Source organism: Hyla sarda, chromosome 7 (assembly GCF_029499605.1).
Source record: "Hyla sarda isolate aHylSar1 chromosome 7, aHylSar1.hap1, whole genome shotgun sequence".
Taxonomy (NCBI): Eukaryota; Metazoa; Chordata; class Amphibia; order Anura; family Hylidae; genus Hyla; species Hyla sarda.
In genome coordinates, this window is record NC_079195.1 from 151,179,647 (window position 1) to 151,194,037 (window position 14,391).

The following is a 14,391-nucleotide window of genomic DNA, read 5'->3' on the forward strand; positions in this document are numbered from 1 at the left end:
ACTTGATGGACATATGTCTTTTTTCGACCGTACTAACTATGTAACTATGTAACTATGTTACATTTTTAAACTTATAAATTTTCCTGCATGTAGTTATGATTTTTTCCAGAAGTGCGACAAAATCAAACCTATATAAGTTGGGTATCATTTTAACCGTATGGACCTACAGAATAATGATAAGGTGTAATTTTTACAAAAATATGCACTGCGTAGAAACGGAAGCCCCCAAAAGTTACAAAATGGCGTTTTTTTTTCGATTTTGTCGCACAATGATTTTTTTTTTCCGTTTCGCCGTGCATTTTTGGGTAAAATGACTAATGTCACTGCAAAGTAGAATTGGCGACGCAAAAAATAAGCCATGATTTTTAGGTGGAAAATTGAAAGGGTTATGATTTTTAAAAGGTAAGGAGGAAAAAAGAAAGTGCAAAAATGGAAAAACCCTGAGTCCTTAAGGGGTTAATGTCCAAATGAGTTAGACGATCCCTCCCCCAGCGATGGCTGACAACTCGTTAGCGTCATCTGTTGCCAAGTGATGGGTCATGTGATCGCATGGATGTTACATAGTCACGGCCTCCGTGCTTTCCCATCTCGCTCTTGTGATCAGTTCACGAGATTGCATGCGCGTGGTGTTGCTGGTCACGTGACTTGCCATGATCATGTGGTTTATTCCATTGAAGTTTGCAGGTGTAGTGGAATTTACACCATGCTAGCAGCGCCATGTCGGCGATACCGAGCGGGTGAGCGTTACTTCTCCTTTGATTTAGTACATTGCTGTAATCATGTATGTAATTGGGTAGTATTTTGATATGTATGTTGGATAATTAATGATATTTGTTATGAAGAACTTGGAGTCATGGTTCAGGCATAATTTTAACACAGTATATGCACAGTAGCACTATTGGAGCCTCTACCTGCCGCTCGGTGAGTAACACCCAAACACCCCCGCGCCCCCTGTACCTTGCAGCAGCGCCCCCCCCCCCGTACCTTGCAGCAGGGCCCCCATCCCCCCCGCACCTTGCAGCAGCGCCCCCATCCCCCCCGCACCTTGCAGCTGCGCCCCCCCATCCCCCCCCCACACCTTGCAGCAGCGTTCCCCCGCACCTTGCAGCGGTGCCCCCCGCACCCCCCGTACCTTGCAGGAGCAGCCCCCACTGCGCCCCCCACACCTTGCAGCAGGGCCGTCGGTGAGTGCGGGAAGCCGATGCGCAGCCCTGGCTGCTACTGCGCCTGCGCAAAATTTCGACTGATGCCCTGCCGGAATCAGTCGGAATTTTGCAGTGCCGTCACTCCGCACTACATTCGGCCACTAGAAGAGTGCCCCCTAGTGGCCGAATTTCAAATTGCTTTTAAAATGTTTTAAAAGCATTTTTTTTTAATAAAAGTATATTAGAGATGTGTGGTAGTACTTAGGTACTAAAACATATCAAAAAAAAAATTTCATGACAGTGCCCATTTAATTTGTCATAATTGCACTTTGATGGGTATATACCCCTAAGGCTAAGTTCAGACTACTGAATCTCCGGGCAGAAAATTTCCGCCAGGAGATTCCGAGTGCGGCCAGCGCTGACTGAAGACACTGCAGTCTCCAATAGACTGCAATGTGTTCCGCGAGTATTTCCGCCTGAAGAAAGAGCAACCCCATTCTTCAGGCGGAAATTTCCAAGCGGATTTTCCGTTCACAAATTCCGTTTCACAAATTCCGAAGTGTGAATTTGTGATCGGAAACCCATTCACTACACTATACATTTAACAAGCGGAATTTCCGCCTGCAATTTCAAAGAGGAATTGCAGGCGGAAATTCCGTAGCCTCAACCTAGCCTTAAGATTTGTGTATTACTAAGCTTGAAAGAGGCTCCATAGGAGCAGAAACATTGCTGTATCAAGAGAGGAGTAAATACATTTACTTTTTGTTTATTGGAGTGCTGCACCATTGGCATTTTTTTTCTATCTGGATGGACCCTGATCAGGATGGAGGTGCTGTCACCACAACTGCATATGTTGGCTAGGTAGTGCTGCAAAAAACCATGTACCTCTAAATAAAATAGTTACCAAACAACACGGTATATAGGTACGAATATTATCATCATACATATTAACATCATACTGTTACTGACCAAATCCTGTATACTGACCAATATTACCAATAATACCTCTTTACAAGGAGGAATATTATCAGCATACATATTCCCTTTATACTGTTACTGACCAAATGCTGTGTACTGAGACCAATGTTACCAATAATACCAGTATCCAAGGATAAATATTATCACCATACATATTACCATCATACTGTTCCTGATCAAATCCTGTATACTGAGACCAATATTACCTATAATACCAGTATATAAGGAGGAATATTAACTTTTAGAATTTCTGCTGCAGGAATTCTCATGCACAGTTCTGTGCAGAAATTTGGCTGTATGAACATAGCCTTACACCAGTTTACAAGGATGAATATTATCACCATATATATTACCATTAGAGATGAGCGAATCGAAGTTGACGAACCCGAATTCGTTACGAATTTCATGAAAAATTTGATTTGCAACGAATGCGAATATCGCCGCAATTCTATCGCACAAATCGCTTCATTAAACTCCATTTTACAGCATTCCAGGCTAAGATGGTGGATCCACTTGTCAGTACATGGGGCAGGGGATTATGGGAGGGCGGGAATGAAGGTAGGCGGGCTGACCCTGAATCACATGTGAGATGCAGCCTATCAGTGTTCACTGACCCCTGTGATGTCACAGGCCCTATATAATCGGCGGCCATCTTGCCTCTCTTCATTTGATCTCTGCAGTCAGATAGAGAGGACGGGACTGCGTGTGTGTGAATAGCTCATACCACAGCGTTACACTGCAACTGCTAGTCACATCAGCATTAGGGAAAGGCAGGCGTGCAGAGTGCTGTGCTGTTACTCTGAGAAGGATCATTGATAGCTAAACCTCCTATTCACGTTATTGAGCATTGCAGCAGAGAGGGGCAGATAGCTGTCAGCTGCCTCATACAGATCTACAAGCTGCCTGAGCTTTCTGAAGCATCTTTTCTCCTCATTTTTCAGCCAAATTGAGTTTATTTTTATTTGCTCCACAAATCTTCTGCTGCTCAGAATTGTGTGACAGAGTGCAATTTAGGGTTTAATCCTTGGATTTTTTTTTTCTTTTGTGGTGCTGCACTGTTGGGTCCTGCTGCTGTTCAGAAATATGTGATTGTTCAGTGGACTGTAGTGCATTTGCTCCATTTGTACCTGTTCATCTGTCAAGGGGCCGGCTACATACTGTGTAAGTCCAAACAATACTATTCACTGGCTGTTTTTTTTATTTTTTTATAGTTTTTTCTGCGTATAGCACATATAACTGCCCTCATCAGTGCATACCGCATAGGTACATGCAAGTATTGTACCATTTAGTACCTGTTAAGCTGTCAAGGTGCTCCATACCGTCAAAGTCCATGCCATAGTATCCACCGGCTGGTGTTTTTCAAAAATACAGAGTTTTTTCAGCTAATAGTTAGGCATATTACTGCCCTCATCAGTGCATACCACATAGGTACATCCAAGTATTGTACCATTTAGTACCTGTTAAGCTGTCAAGGTGCTCCATACCGTCAAAGTCCATACCATAGTATCCACCGGCTGGTGTTTTTAAAAAATACAGAGTTTTTTCTGCTAATAGTTAGGCATATTACTGCCCTCATCAGTGCATACCACATAGGTACATCCAAGTATTGTACCATTTTGTACCTGTTAATCTGTCAAGGGGCTGGCTACATACTGTGCAAGTCCAAACAATACTATTCACTGGCTGTTTTTTTCTTTTTTTAAATAGTTTTTTTCTGCGTATAGTTAGGCATATTACTGCCCTCATCAGTGCATAGCGCATAGGTACATCCAAGTATTGTACCATTTAGTACCTGGTAAGGTGTCAAGGTGCTCCATACCGTCAAAGTCCAAACCATAGTATTGTACCATCTAGTACCTGTTAATCTGTCAAGGGCCTACATACTGTTCAAGGACAGCTGTAAGTAATCACCTGCTACTGTTCTAGATTAGTAGTGTAGCGTATTGTAATACCCTCATAAACGCACTAAGTATGTCAGGCAGAGAAGTGCCAGGAAGTGCACAGAGGAGTGGCAGAGGCCTAAATACTTCAGGCAGAGTTGGCAGCAGACTTGGGGCGAGTGGCAGCAGGAGTCGCAGTGAGAGGCCTGAGCTCCCTTTATCAGCCAGCGGTCGTGTCTCCACCAGCAACCCATCTGCTGTCGTGGATTGGTTAATACGCTCATCCACATCATCACAAGTGACATCTGACACCCCGAGTCAACAGTCGGTGGGTTCCTCAGACACAACCCTTAGTTGGCATGGCCCGGGAGCAGTCCCTGTCCTCCCATTGCCTTTGTCCTATGCTGTTCCCTCTCCTAAAGAAGTATCTTATGCTGTGGGTTCAGCTCCACTATTTACTGAGGACGATCTAATAGAGCACAGTCAGCAGCTACTGGACAGCCAAGAAGGGGAGGAGACATGCGCTGCTTGCTCCGCTAGGCGGCCAAGTAGTGATGCGGAGAGTGACGTGGGAGGCTGTGTTGCAAGTGTTCAGGGTCCTTAAGCAGACACTGTTGGGGAACCTGAGGAGGACATCAGTGACGTGCACACAACTGTTGATGATGATGAAGCCGATCGCAAATGGAAGCCGGGTGCAGAAGGGGCTTCATCATCATCAGGAGAAGAGAGTTGCAGTTTGCCCTTGAGGCAGCAAGGCGGTAGCACGGTTGGCAGTCAGCTTGGTGGCAGTAGTGGAAATTCAGGAGCCAAACGTGCCCGGGGGAGACCACCTGATTCGCGGCAGCCTACCTTTCCGGGAGGTAGTGGAACAGGGGTTTCTGGAGACGGCGCCAGTAGCAGTCCATTAGTGCGGACTGCGGGTTGGAAAATCAGCTACTCGGCAGTGTGGAAGTTTTTCATAAGGCATCCGGAGGAGGTTCACATAGCCACATGCAAGATCTGTCGGCAGAAGGTGAAGCGTGGCCAGGGTCCCAATGTCTGCACCACGGCCCTGTGTCAACACATGCTTCGCCACCATAAAGCGGCCTGGGAGAACCGTGGCTCCGATGTAGTGGTCCAGCCTGCTGCATCACCCAGTGGCCGTCCACTCCTTCCGTCATCCAGCAAAGGCTCCACCACCTCAGCCGAAGGGAGCTGTGTGTCAAACCCTCCTTCTGTCGCTCCTGCTTCTCCCGCTTTTAGTCAGCCATTCCGCCAACAATCCATCGGCGAAGCCATGTCCAAGAGACAACAATATGCGCCCACTCATCCAATGGCGCAGAAGTTGAATGTGCTCCTGTCCAAGTTGCTGGTGTTGCAGTCCCTCCCTTTTCAAGTGGTGGACTCTGCACCTTTCAGAGAATTAATGGCTTGTGCAGAGCAGAGGTGGAGAGTCCCAAGCCGTCATTTCTTTGAGAAGAAGGCAGTACTAGCCCTGCATAAGTTTGTACAAGAGAAGGTGGGCCAGTCCTTGAGCCTGTCGGTGTGTTCAAAAGTGCACGGCAGCGCCGACGTGTGGAGCTGTAACTACGGGCAGGGACAATACTTGTCTTTTACGGCTCACTGGGTAAATGTGGCTCCTGCACAGCCACAACAGCAACTTGGACAGGTCACACCGCTTCCTCCTCCACGCTCTCGCTCACAGGCAGTTGGTCCTTTTACAGTGTGCAACGCCGCCTCCTCAGCCTCCGTGTCCTCGGCCTCCACTGCACGGCCAAATCTCGGTGGAAAAGCCATCACCGATTTCTTGATGATCCAAGCAGATAGGAGTACTCCCCTGTGTAACTTCAATGTGAACCAGTGGCAGCTCATACGTGACACCTGCCGCTTGCTGAGGCCCTTTGAGGAAGCCACATTATTTGTGAGTTGCCTGGATTACGCCATGAACGCCGTAATTCCACTCCTACATTTCCTACAACAAATAATTGAAACCATGGCTGGTCACGACAATGGAGACGTTACGCCTACATCTCAGGGCTACATGGGCCTTATGGGGGCTGAACTGGAGGAGGAGGATGATTAGGGGCAGAGCGGAGCACAGTTTAGGTTGGATGAGATGGCCGGTGTTTCTAGTCTTCGGACAGAAGAGGAGGAGCAGGAGCAGCCAGAGGAGCTGGAGGGTTATGAGGAAGTTGAGACAGAGGAACCAGACACACCGTGGCAGTATGCAGTGGAGATGGAGGCAGGTAGTCCCTCCGAGTCACTGGCGCAAATGGCACGATGCATGCTCAAAATTCGTCAGCGCGATGACTTCTGGATCTCCACCTTATTAAACCCTCGCCACCGTCCCAAAATGGGGGCCTTTTTTACACCCACTGAGAGGGAGGACAAACTGACCTACTACAGAGAGTTTCTACGTAGTCAGTTGGCTGATGCCTATTGGCCACATGGTCCATCCACTAACTCGGGGGGCTCTCTGCGCTCACCTTCCACTGCCATGGCTGCTGGGGAGGGGAGGGTTGGCAGGAGCAGTACCAGCTCAATCAGCAGCAGCCTGAGTCTACAGTCGCTGATGTGTAGCTTTCTTCACCTGCATAGTGAAGCAACTCATCAGCAGCAGGTAGACATGGAGCAGGACCTGAACCAGCAGGTGGTGGCATACCTTGACATGGACATGCCAACAACCATTGAAGATCCGCTGGACTTCTGGGCAGCCAAACTTGATTTATGGCCACAACTAGCAGAGTTTGCCCTGGAAAAGCTGTCCTGCCTGTCCAGTAGTGTGCCATCAGAACGGGTGTTTAGTGCGGCTGGGGTCATAGTCACCCCAAGGCGAACTCGTCTGTCCACTAAAAATGTGGAGAGACTAACGTTTGTCAAGATGGATCAGGGATGGATCAGCCAGGATTTCCAGCCACCAATGCCAGATGGCTTGGAGTAGATTGACCATGCTCCTAAAACAAAAATTTCTCAATTATGGTTGGTTATGAAACCCTCTGGGGCAGACATGGGTATTGTATGGCCCGCTTGCCATATACTGCCCTTTGATTGGCTCTGACCGGCCCGCGCTGACTGGGGGACAACTATGCTGCCTAATCTTGGGGACATCTATGCTGCCTAATCTGGGGGACAAGCATGCTCCTAATCTGGGGGACATATATGCTGCCTAATCTGGGGCACATCTATGCTGCCTAATCTGGGGCACATCTATGCTGCCTAATCTGGGGCACATCTATGCTGCCTAATCTGGGGGACATCTATGCTGCCTAATCTGGGGTACAAGTATGTGTCAGGATTCGGCAGGCTGGACCGGTTCTAAGTTGCCACTGGTATTCACCAGAGCCCGCCGCAAAGCGGGATAGTCTTGCTGCGGCAGTAGCAACCAGGTCGTATCCACCGGTAACGGCCCAACCTCTCTGACTGCTGAGACAGGCGCGGTACAAAAGGACAAGGCAAGAGCAAGGTCGGACGTAGCAGAAGGTCAGGGCAGGCAGCAAGGGTGGTAGTCAGGGGCAACAGTTGGTCTGGAACACAGGCTTGGGACATACACAAAACGCTTTCTCTGGCACAAGGCAACAAGATCCGGCAATTCTGGGAAGGGGAAGTGAGTTTATATGAGCAGGGAGCAGGTGGAAGCTAATTAGACTGATTGGGCCAGGCACCAATCATTGGTGCACTGGCCCTTTAAATCTTAGAGAGCTGGCGCGCGCGCGTCCTAGAGAGCAGAGCCGCGCGCGCCAGAACATGAGCGCTCCGGGGAGGAGCAGGGACCTGGAGTGCTCGGATTAATAGTACCCCCCCTTAGGTCTCCCCCTCTTTTTGTCTCCTTGTCCCTTCAAGTGAGACGAGAACATAGGGGGCGACTCTTGAGTTTCCTTCCGGAAAAAAGAGAAGTCCTGGGAAGCTACATCAGCGGCAGGCAATCCAGAAGAAGTGGGAATGGGGGGGGGGGGCAGAGGGTGAAGCTTGTCACGGGGCAGAGTGTTACCAGGAAGGGGGCTATGAGGAGCAGATGTGAGGCATCGTTTGTGACAATCAGGACCCCAATTCTTGATCTCCCCGGTGGTCCAGTCAAGGGTGGGAGAATGACGTTGGAGCCATGGCAGACCAAGGAGGACTTCAGAGGTGCAGTTGGGCAGAACAAAAAATTCAATTTTCTCGTGATGCAGTTCAATGCTCATAAGCAGGGGTTCTGTGCGGTAACGCACAGTGCAGTCCAGTTTTACTCCGCTGACCGAAGAAATTTAGAGTGGCTTGATGAGACGGGTCACTGGGATGCAGAACCTATTAACAAAAGAGGCCAGAATAAAATTTCCAGCAGAACCAGAGTCCAAGAAGGCCACAGCTGAGAAGGAGGAGTTGGCAGAAGGAGCAATCCGCACGGGCACAGTGAGACGTGGAGAAGCAGAATTCACACCAAGGGACGCCACTCCCATTTGAACAGGGTGCGTGCATTTCCCAGACGCGGAGGACGAATAGGGCAGTCCACTAGGAAATGTTCAGTACTAGCGCAGTACAGGCATAAGTTTTTACCTCTGCGACGAGACCTCTCTTCATGGGTCAGGCGAGACCGATCCACTTGCATAGCCTCCTCGGCGGGAGGCACAGGGGTAGATTGCAAAGGATACTGGGAGAGAGGTGCCCAGAGATAAAGGTCCTTTTCCTGGCAGAGCTCCTGGTGTCTTTCAGAAAAACGCTTGTCGATGCGGGTGGACAAAAGGATAAGTTCTGACAGGTTAGCTGGAATTTCTCGTGCGGCCAGTACATCTTTGATGTTGCTGGATGAGCCTTTCTTGAAGGTCGCGCAGAGGGCCTCATTGTTCCAGGCTAGCTCTGAGGCAAGGGTACGAAACTGGATGGCGTATTCGCCTACGGAAGAAGTTCCTTGGACTAGGTTCAGCAAAGCAGTCTCGGCAGAGGAGGCCCGGGCTGGCTCCTCGAAGACACTACGGACTTCAGCAAAGAAGGACTGGACTGTGGCTGTGGCAGGATCATTGCGGTCCCAGAGCGGTGTGGCCCAAGACAAGGCCTTTCCAGACAGAAGACTAAGTACGAAAGCCACCTTAGACCGTTCTATAGGAAATTGGTCCGACAACATCTCCAAATGTAGGGAACATTGAGACCGGAAACCACGGCAGAGATTAGAGTCCCCATCAAATTTGTCCGGCAGAGACAAGCGGAGGCTAGGAGCGGCCACTCGCTGCGGAGGAGGTGCAGGAGCTGGTGGAGGAGATGGTTGCTGCTGTAGCAGTGGCAGAAGTTGCTGTAGCATGGTGGTCAACTGCGACAGCTGCTGTCCTTGTTGGGCGATTTGTTGGGATTGCTGGGCGACCACCGTGGGTAGGTCAGCAAGACTTGGCAGCGGCACCTCAGCGGGATCCATGACCGGATTTACTAACAGGATTCGGCAGGCTGGAGGTGGATCCTCTGTGTCAGAGAGGGATTGGCGTGGACCGTACCGGTGGACCGGTTCTAAGTTGCTACTGGTATTCACCAGAGCCCACCGCAAAGCGGGATGGTCTTGCTGCAGCGGTAGCAACCAGGTCGTACCCACCGGTAACGGCTCAACCTCTCTGACTGCTGAGACAGGTGCGGTACAAAAGAACAAGGCAAGAGCAAGGTCGGATGTAGCAGAAGGTCAGGGCAGGCAGCAAGGGTCGTAGTCTGGGGCAACAGCAGAAGGTCTGGAACACAGGCTTGGGACATACACAAAACGCTTTCTCTGGCACAAGGCAACAAGATCCGGCAATGCTGGGAAGGGGGAGTGAGGTTATATGAGCAGGGAGCAGGTGGAAGCTAATTAGACTGATTGGGCCCGGCACCAATCATTGGTGCACTGGCCCTTTAAAGCTTAGAGAGCTGGCACGCGCGCGCCCTAGAGAGCGGAGCCACGCGCGCGACCTAGAGAGCGGAGCCACGCGCGCGCCCTAGAGAGCGGAGCCACGCGCGCCAGAACGTAACAGCCGGGGACCGGGACAGGTAAGTGGCTTGGGATGCGATTCGCGAGCGGGCGCGTCCCGCTATGCGAATCGCATCCCCGTCGTCAGTGTCAGTGCAGCGCTCCCGGTCAGCGGGTCTGACCGGGGCGCTGCAGAGAGGAGAACGCTGTGAGCGCTCCGGGGAGGAGCAGGGACCCGGAGCGCTCGACATAACAGTATGCTCCTAATCTAGGGGACAACTATGCTGCCTAATCTGGGGGACAACTATGCTCCTAATATGGGGGAAACTGATGCTTCTGGCCTTGGGCCTATAAATTTGTGAAGTTTAGCAGTAGCTAAATACATGCTTAATGCAAATGTCAACATTGATCTTTACATGTAAGGGGTTATAAAACCCTCTGGGGTACTGAGAATTACTGCTCTAGAATCATTCTGTGTCTTTCAGGAACTACTTGCCTCCCTGGTGCCTCAGGCCTTGGACCTTGGACCGCAGCATATTTCACACCTTGGATGCCCCCCAGCAGTCACAAGGGGGAGATCACTGCTGTGGCTGGGTAGCTCAGTGTGTCCGCGCATGACTGCCAGTGGGAAATCCACCGCTATGAGTGGACACACAAAGCTACCAAGCCTCAGCAGGGAGCTCATTATTGTGACTGTTGGCGGGCATCTGCAGCACGTAATATGCTGTGGAAGTGCGTCGTGTGATCCTACACATTATACATTTTTATTTTTCATTATATTTAATGTATTTTTATTTAATTTTTTTACTTTTTTTTTACACATTTTTTATACTTATTGGGGTTTATTTACTAAGAGTGGAGTGTAGGTTTCTTTGTGGGTTTTGATTTCCCACTGGTATTTTCCCAAGGTATTTACTAAAGTTTCCCTACATTTTGCACTTTTCCCTACATTTTGCTTTTTTTACAACTGTTCTGATCTGTCGGGTTTTTCTTAGCTCAAATACACCACTTTTTTGGTGGAAACCTTAGTAAATATGTTGGGATTTTCCAAAACTGTCAGGGTCACGCCCCTTTTGTTTGGACCACGCCCACTTTATCCAGTGACCACGCCCCCTTTTCGGGTTTTTCTTGTAAAATGGAGGCTTTTGTTTTTTGGGTCGCAAATTGTGTCGAAATGGACGTGCGACACAATTTGGGCGCAAAATCTGATAAAAAAAAAGAGTCTGGATCACGTTAGTAAATAAACCCCATTGTTTTTACACTTTAAATTTATTTTATATTTTTTTCACTTTTTTTTATACTTTTGAATACTTAGTATTCCAAAGCATAGCAGATATATGATGCCTGTTAGTTTTACATTAGCAGGGAGCATATCATGACGTGCCTCTGGCACGTCCTGACAGGCAATAACTGGGACAGACCTGGGGGTCCTTGTAAAGACCCCCGGCTGCCCAGGTAACCAGGAGCACCCCACGATTGCTGCGAGGTGCTACAGAAAAGAGACAGAGGGAGCCCCCTCCCTCTGTCAAAACTTCTTACAGCTTGCGATCACTTCCGACCGCAGCTGTAAGGGTTAAACTGCCGGGACCAAAGTTTTCTTCGGTCCCGGCAGTGTGGCAGGTCCCCACCCGCCGGGGATTACACATAGCACCCTGCGATCGCGCTGCAGGGAAGACAGAGGGAGCTCCCTCCCTCTGTCATAACACTTACAGCCCGCGGTCACTTACGACCTCGTGGGTGCACTGGGCAGCACCCACGAGAAGCATGGACGAGTATAGACATCCAGGTGCCGAAACAGCCGCCAACCTGGACGTCTATACTCGTCCATGGTCGTTATCGGGTTAAAAGAAAAATTGCAACAAGAGGACATACTATTGAATTAGAGGGAAAATAACCTACTTAAGATAAGACCAGGAACTATTGAAAGTATTCAGAATATTGAGCAGAATAGATGGGCCTAATGGTTCCTTTCTGACACATTCTATGTTTCTACCTGACCCCATAGCACCTAGACCTGTTACATTCCCTGCTTCTTAGATATATATATATATATATATATATATATATATATATATATATATATGTATATCAGTCCTTTGCCCTTAACCAGTCTTTGCAATTCTTGCAAGTAAAGCCGTGTTCACACTCCATAATCTGTGACCGGAAAAATTCCAAGAGTCCAATTGCGGCCAGCACCTACTGAATTAGTTGGCACTATTACTCCGCTGTCCCAATAAATAGCAATGTCTGCAGCGTGGATTCTGCCAGAACATTGAGCCGATGTAAACTTTGCCCAAAAAATTCCACAGGTTAACGAAAAAAAACATTAACCTGCATTTTACCCTCGGGCAGCAAAGTTTCTGAACGAAATCCAGAAGCGAAATCACATTCAGAAAGTCTGTAGTTTGCCCCCGGCCTAACTGTTGTATTACACATATGTAACTGATAAAATAAACTTTAGATTTATATTAAATAGAAATGGTAATGTAATCAAATCAATATCTCACCATTGTTCCTCTGCTTCCTTCTGAGCTTGATATCTGGCTCTCTCTGCCATGAGCTCCTCACAGATTTGCTCATACTGCTTATCTCCCTGGGCTTCTCCCATAATCCAAACCCATACTTCTCCATCAGTAGCTCTTAGCCATTCAATATGTTTTGAATTATCTAGAAAGAATAAAAACATACAAAGAAAAAAAAAGAGATAATTTTTTTTTATGTATCCATTTTTATCTCACTATGTAGATTGCAAGCCCTCATCTGAAGGGTCCACTCTCCCTCTGTACCAGTCTGTCTTTTATTTATTCATGTTTTATTATGTTATATATTTTTTATATTTTACCCTTTATAATAATAATCTTTACTGGACATATATTCACGGATGTCACCATTAATGTGATTATTCAGTGCTGTATATATATATATATATATATATATATATATATATATATATATATATATATTAATAACCCCCACTGATAGAAGTGTCTAAGAAGCAAATTTTTTATTATTCTTATGCTGAGTGTTTTTTTATAGATTTTTGGATGAATGGCAATTCACCCTTAAATTAAAGGGTACCTCTCATCAAATAAACTTTTTATATATTTTAGATTAATGAATGTTGAATAACTTTCCAATTGCATGTTAATGAAAAATATGCTTCTTTCTATTGTATTTTTCCCGATCAGTCCTGTCAGCAAGCATTTCTGACTCATGCTGGAGTCCTAAACACTCAGAGCTGCCAGCCTGCTTTGTTCACAGCCAAACGGTCTGTGAACAAAGCAGGCTGGCAGCTCTGAGTGTTCTCCTTTGTGAACAAAGCAGACTGGCAGCTCATAGTGTTTAGGACTCCAGCATGAGTCTGAAATGCTTTCTGCCAGGACTGGTAAAGAGACCCCTAGTGGTCATTTCTCCGAAGTGGAAAATTAAATAGAAAGAAGCATATTTTTTAATAACATGCAATTGTAAAGTTATTCTGCATACATTCATCTATAATATATCAAAAGTTTTTCTGATGAGAGGTACCCTTTAACCTATCATGTACCGTTTCTTTAAAATATTAGTTTTTTGCAATTTGTTTGTCATATTATAATTCCAATAATATAAGCACATATTGCATATCTCCCTGGGCTTTTGACTAGGTGCAGAAAGCTTATAAGTCTGTAAGAGGGGTTACCATTAGAATGCAGTTAATAAAATAACTTTTATTTTTTCACAACAGTTTCCCAACTGTTCTAAGGCTGGGTTCACACCATGTTAATCACATACGGGGACCAGATATGACTGGGCAGGGCCGGACTGGGACCAAAACTAGGTCTGGGCATTTTACAATAAGCAGCCCATTTTAGCCATGGGTGTGGCTATGTGGAGGCGGGGTCACAAATGGGAGGGTACAGATGTTAATCATAGTTGGGTATAATAAGCTACCGTATATAATGGGAAAAATAGACAAATTTTAAAAACAAAATATATATAAGTATATATATATATATATATATATATATATATATATATATATATATATATACACACACGCTATACAGGCTATGATATATATTTTAAGTGTATTTCATTTCAAAAAATGGATCCGCAAAATCGCAGAAAGATTGTGTACTTTTTTCTTATATTTTTTGTTATATACACAAAAATATTGTACATAAATACATTATATTAGAAATCGAAGAAGAACAATATTTCAGTTCATGCACAAATATACATACAAAATTTATGTATTGTTTATATTAACCTCTTAAGGACGCAGGGCGTACAGGTGACCCCGCGTCATACCGGGTCGGTCCCAGCGGCTAATGATAGCCGGGACCCTGGGCTAATAGCGTGCGGCACTGTTCGTTGTGCCGCGCACTATTAACCCTTTAGACGCAGCGATCAAAGTTGATCGACGCGTCTAGAATTAAAGTGGAAGCTTCCCAGCAGCTCAGTCGGGCTGAACGGGACTATCGCGATAAAATCGCAATGTCCCGATCAGCTAGCACGCGAGCGGAGGTCCCCT

The 14,391-nt window shown here is 47.0% G+C and overlaps 1 protein-coding gene across 1 annotated transcript in view; it reads right to left on the reverse strand.

Annotated features, from left to right (window-relative positions):
- The window catches only part of SH2D4B (SH2 domain containing 4B), a 574,201-nt gene that overhangs the window by 378,874 nt on the left and 180,936 nt on the right, over window positions 1-14,391 (reverse strand). Inside the window, exon 2 of the mRNA XM_056529781.1 lies at window positions 12,389-12,548. Within this exon, the coding sequence (XP_056385756.1) occupies window positions 12,389-12,548 (160 nt within the window). The remainder of the gene's footprint in view (window positions 1-12,388; window positions 12,549-14,391) is intronic.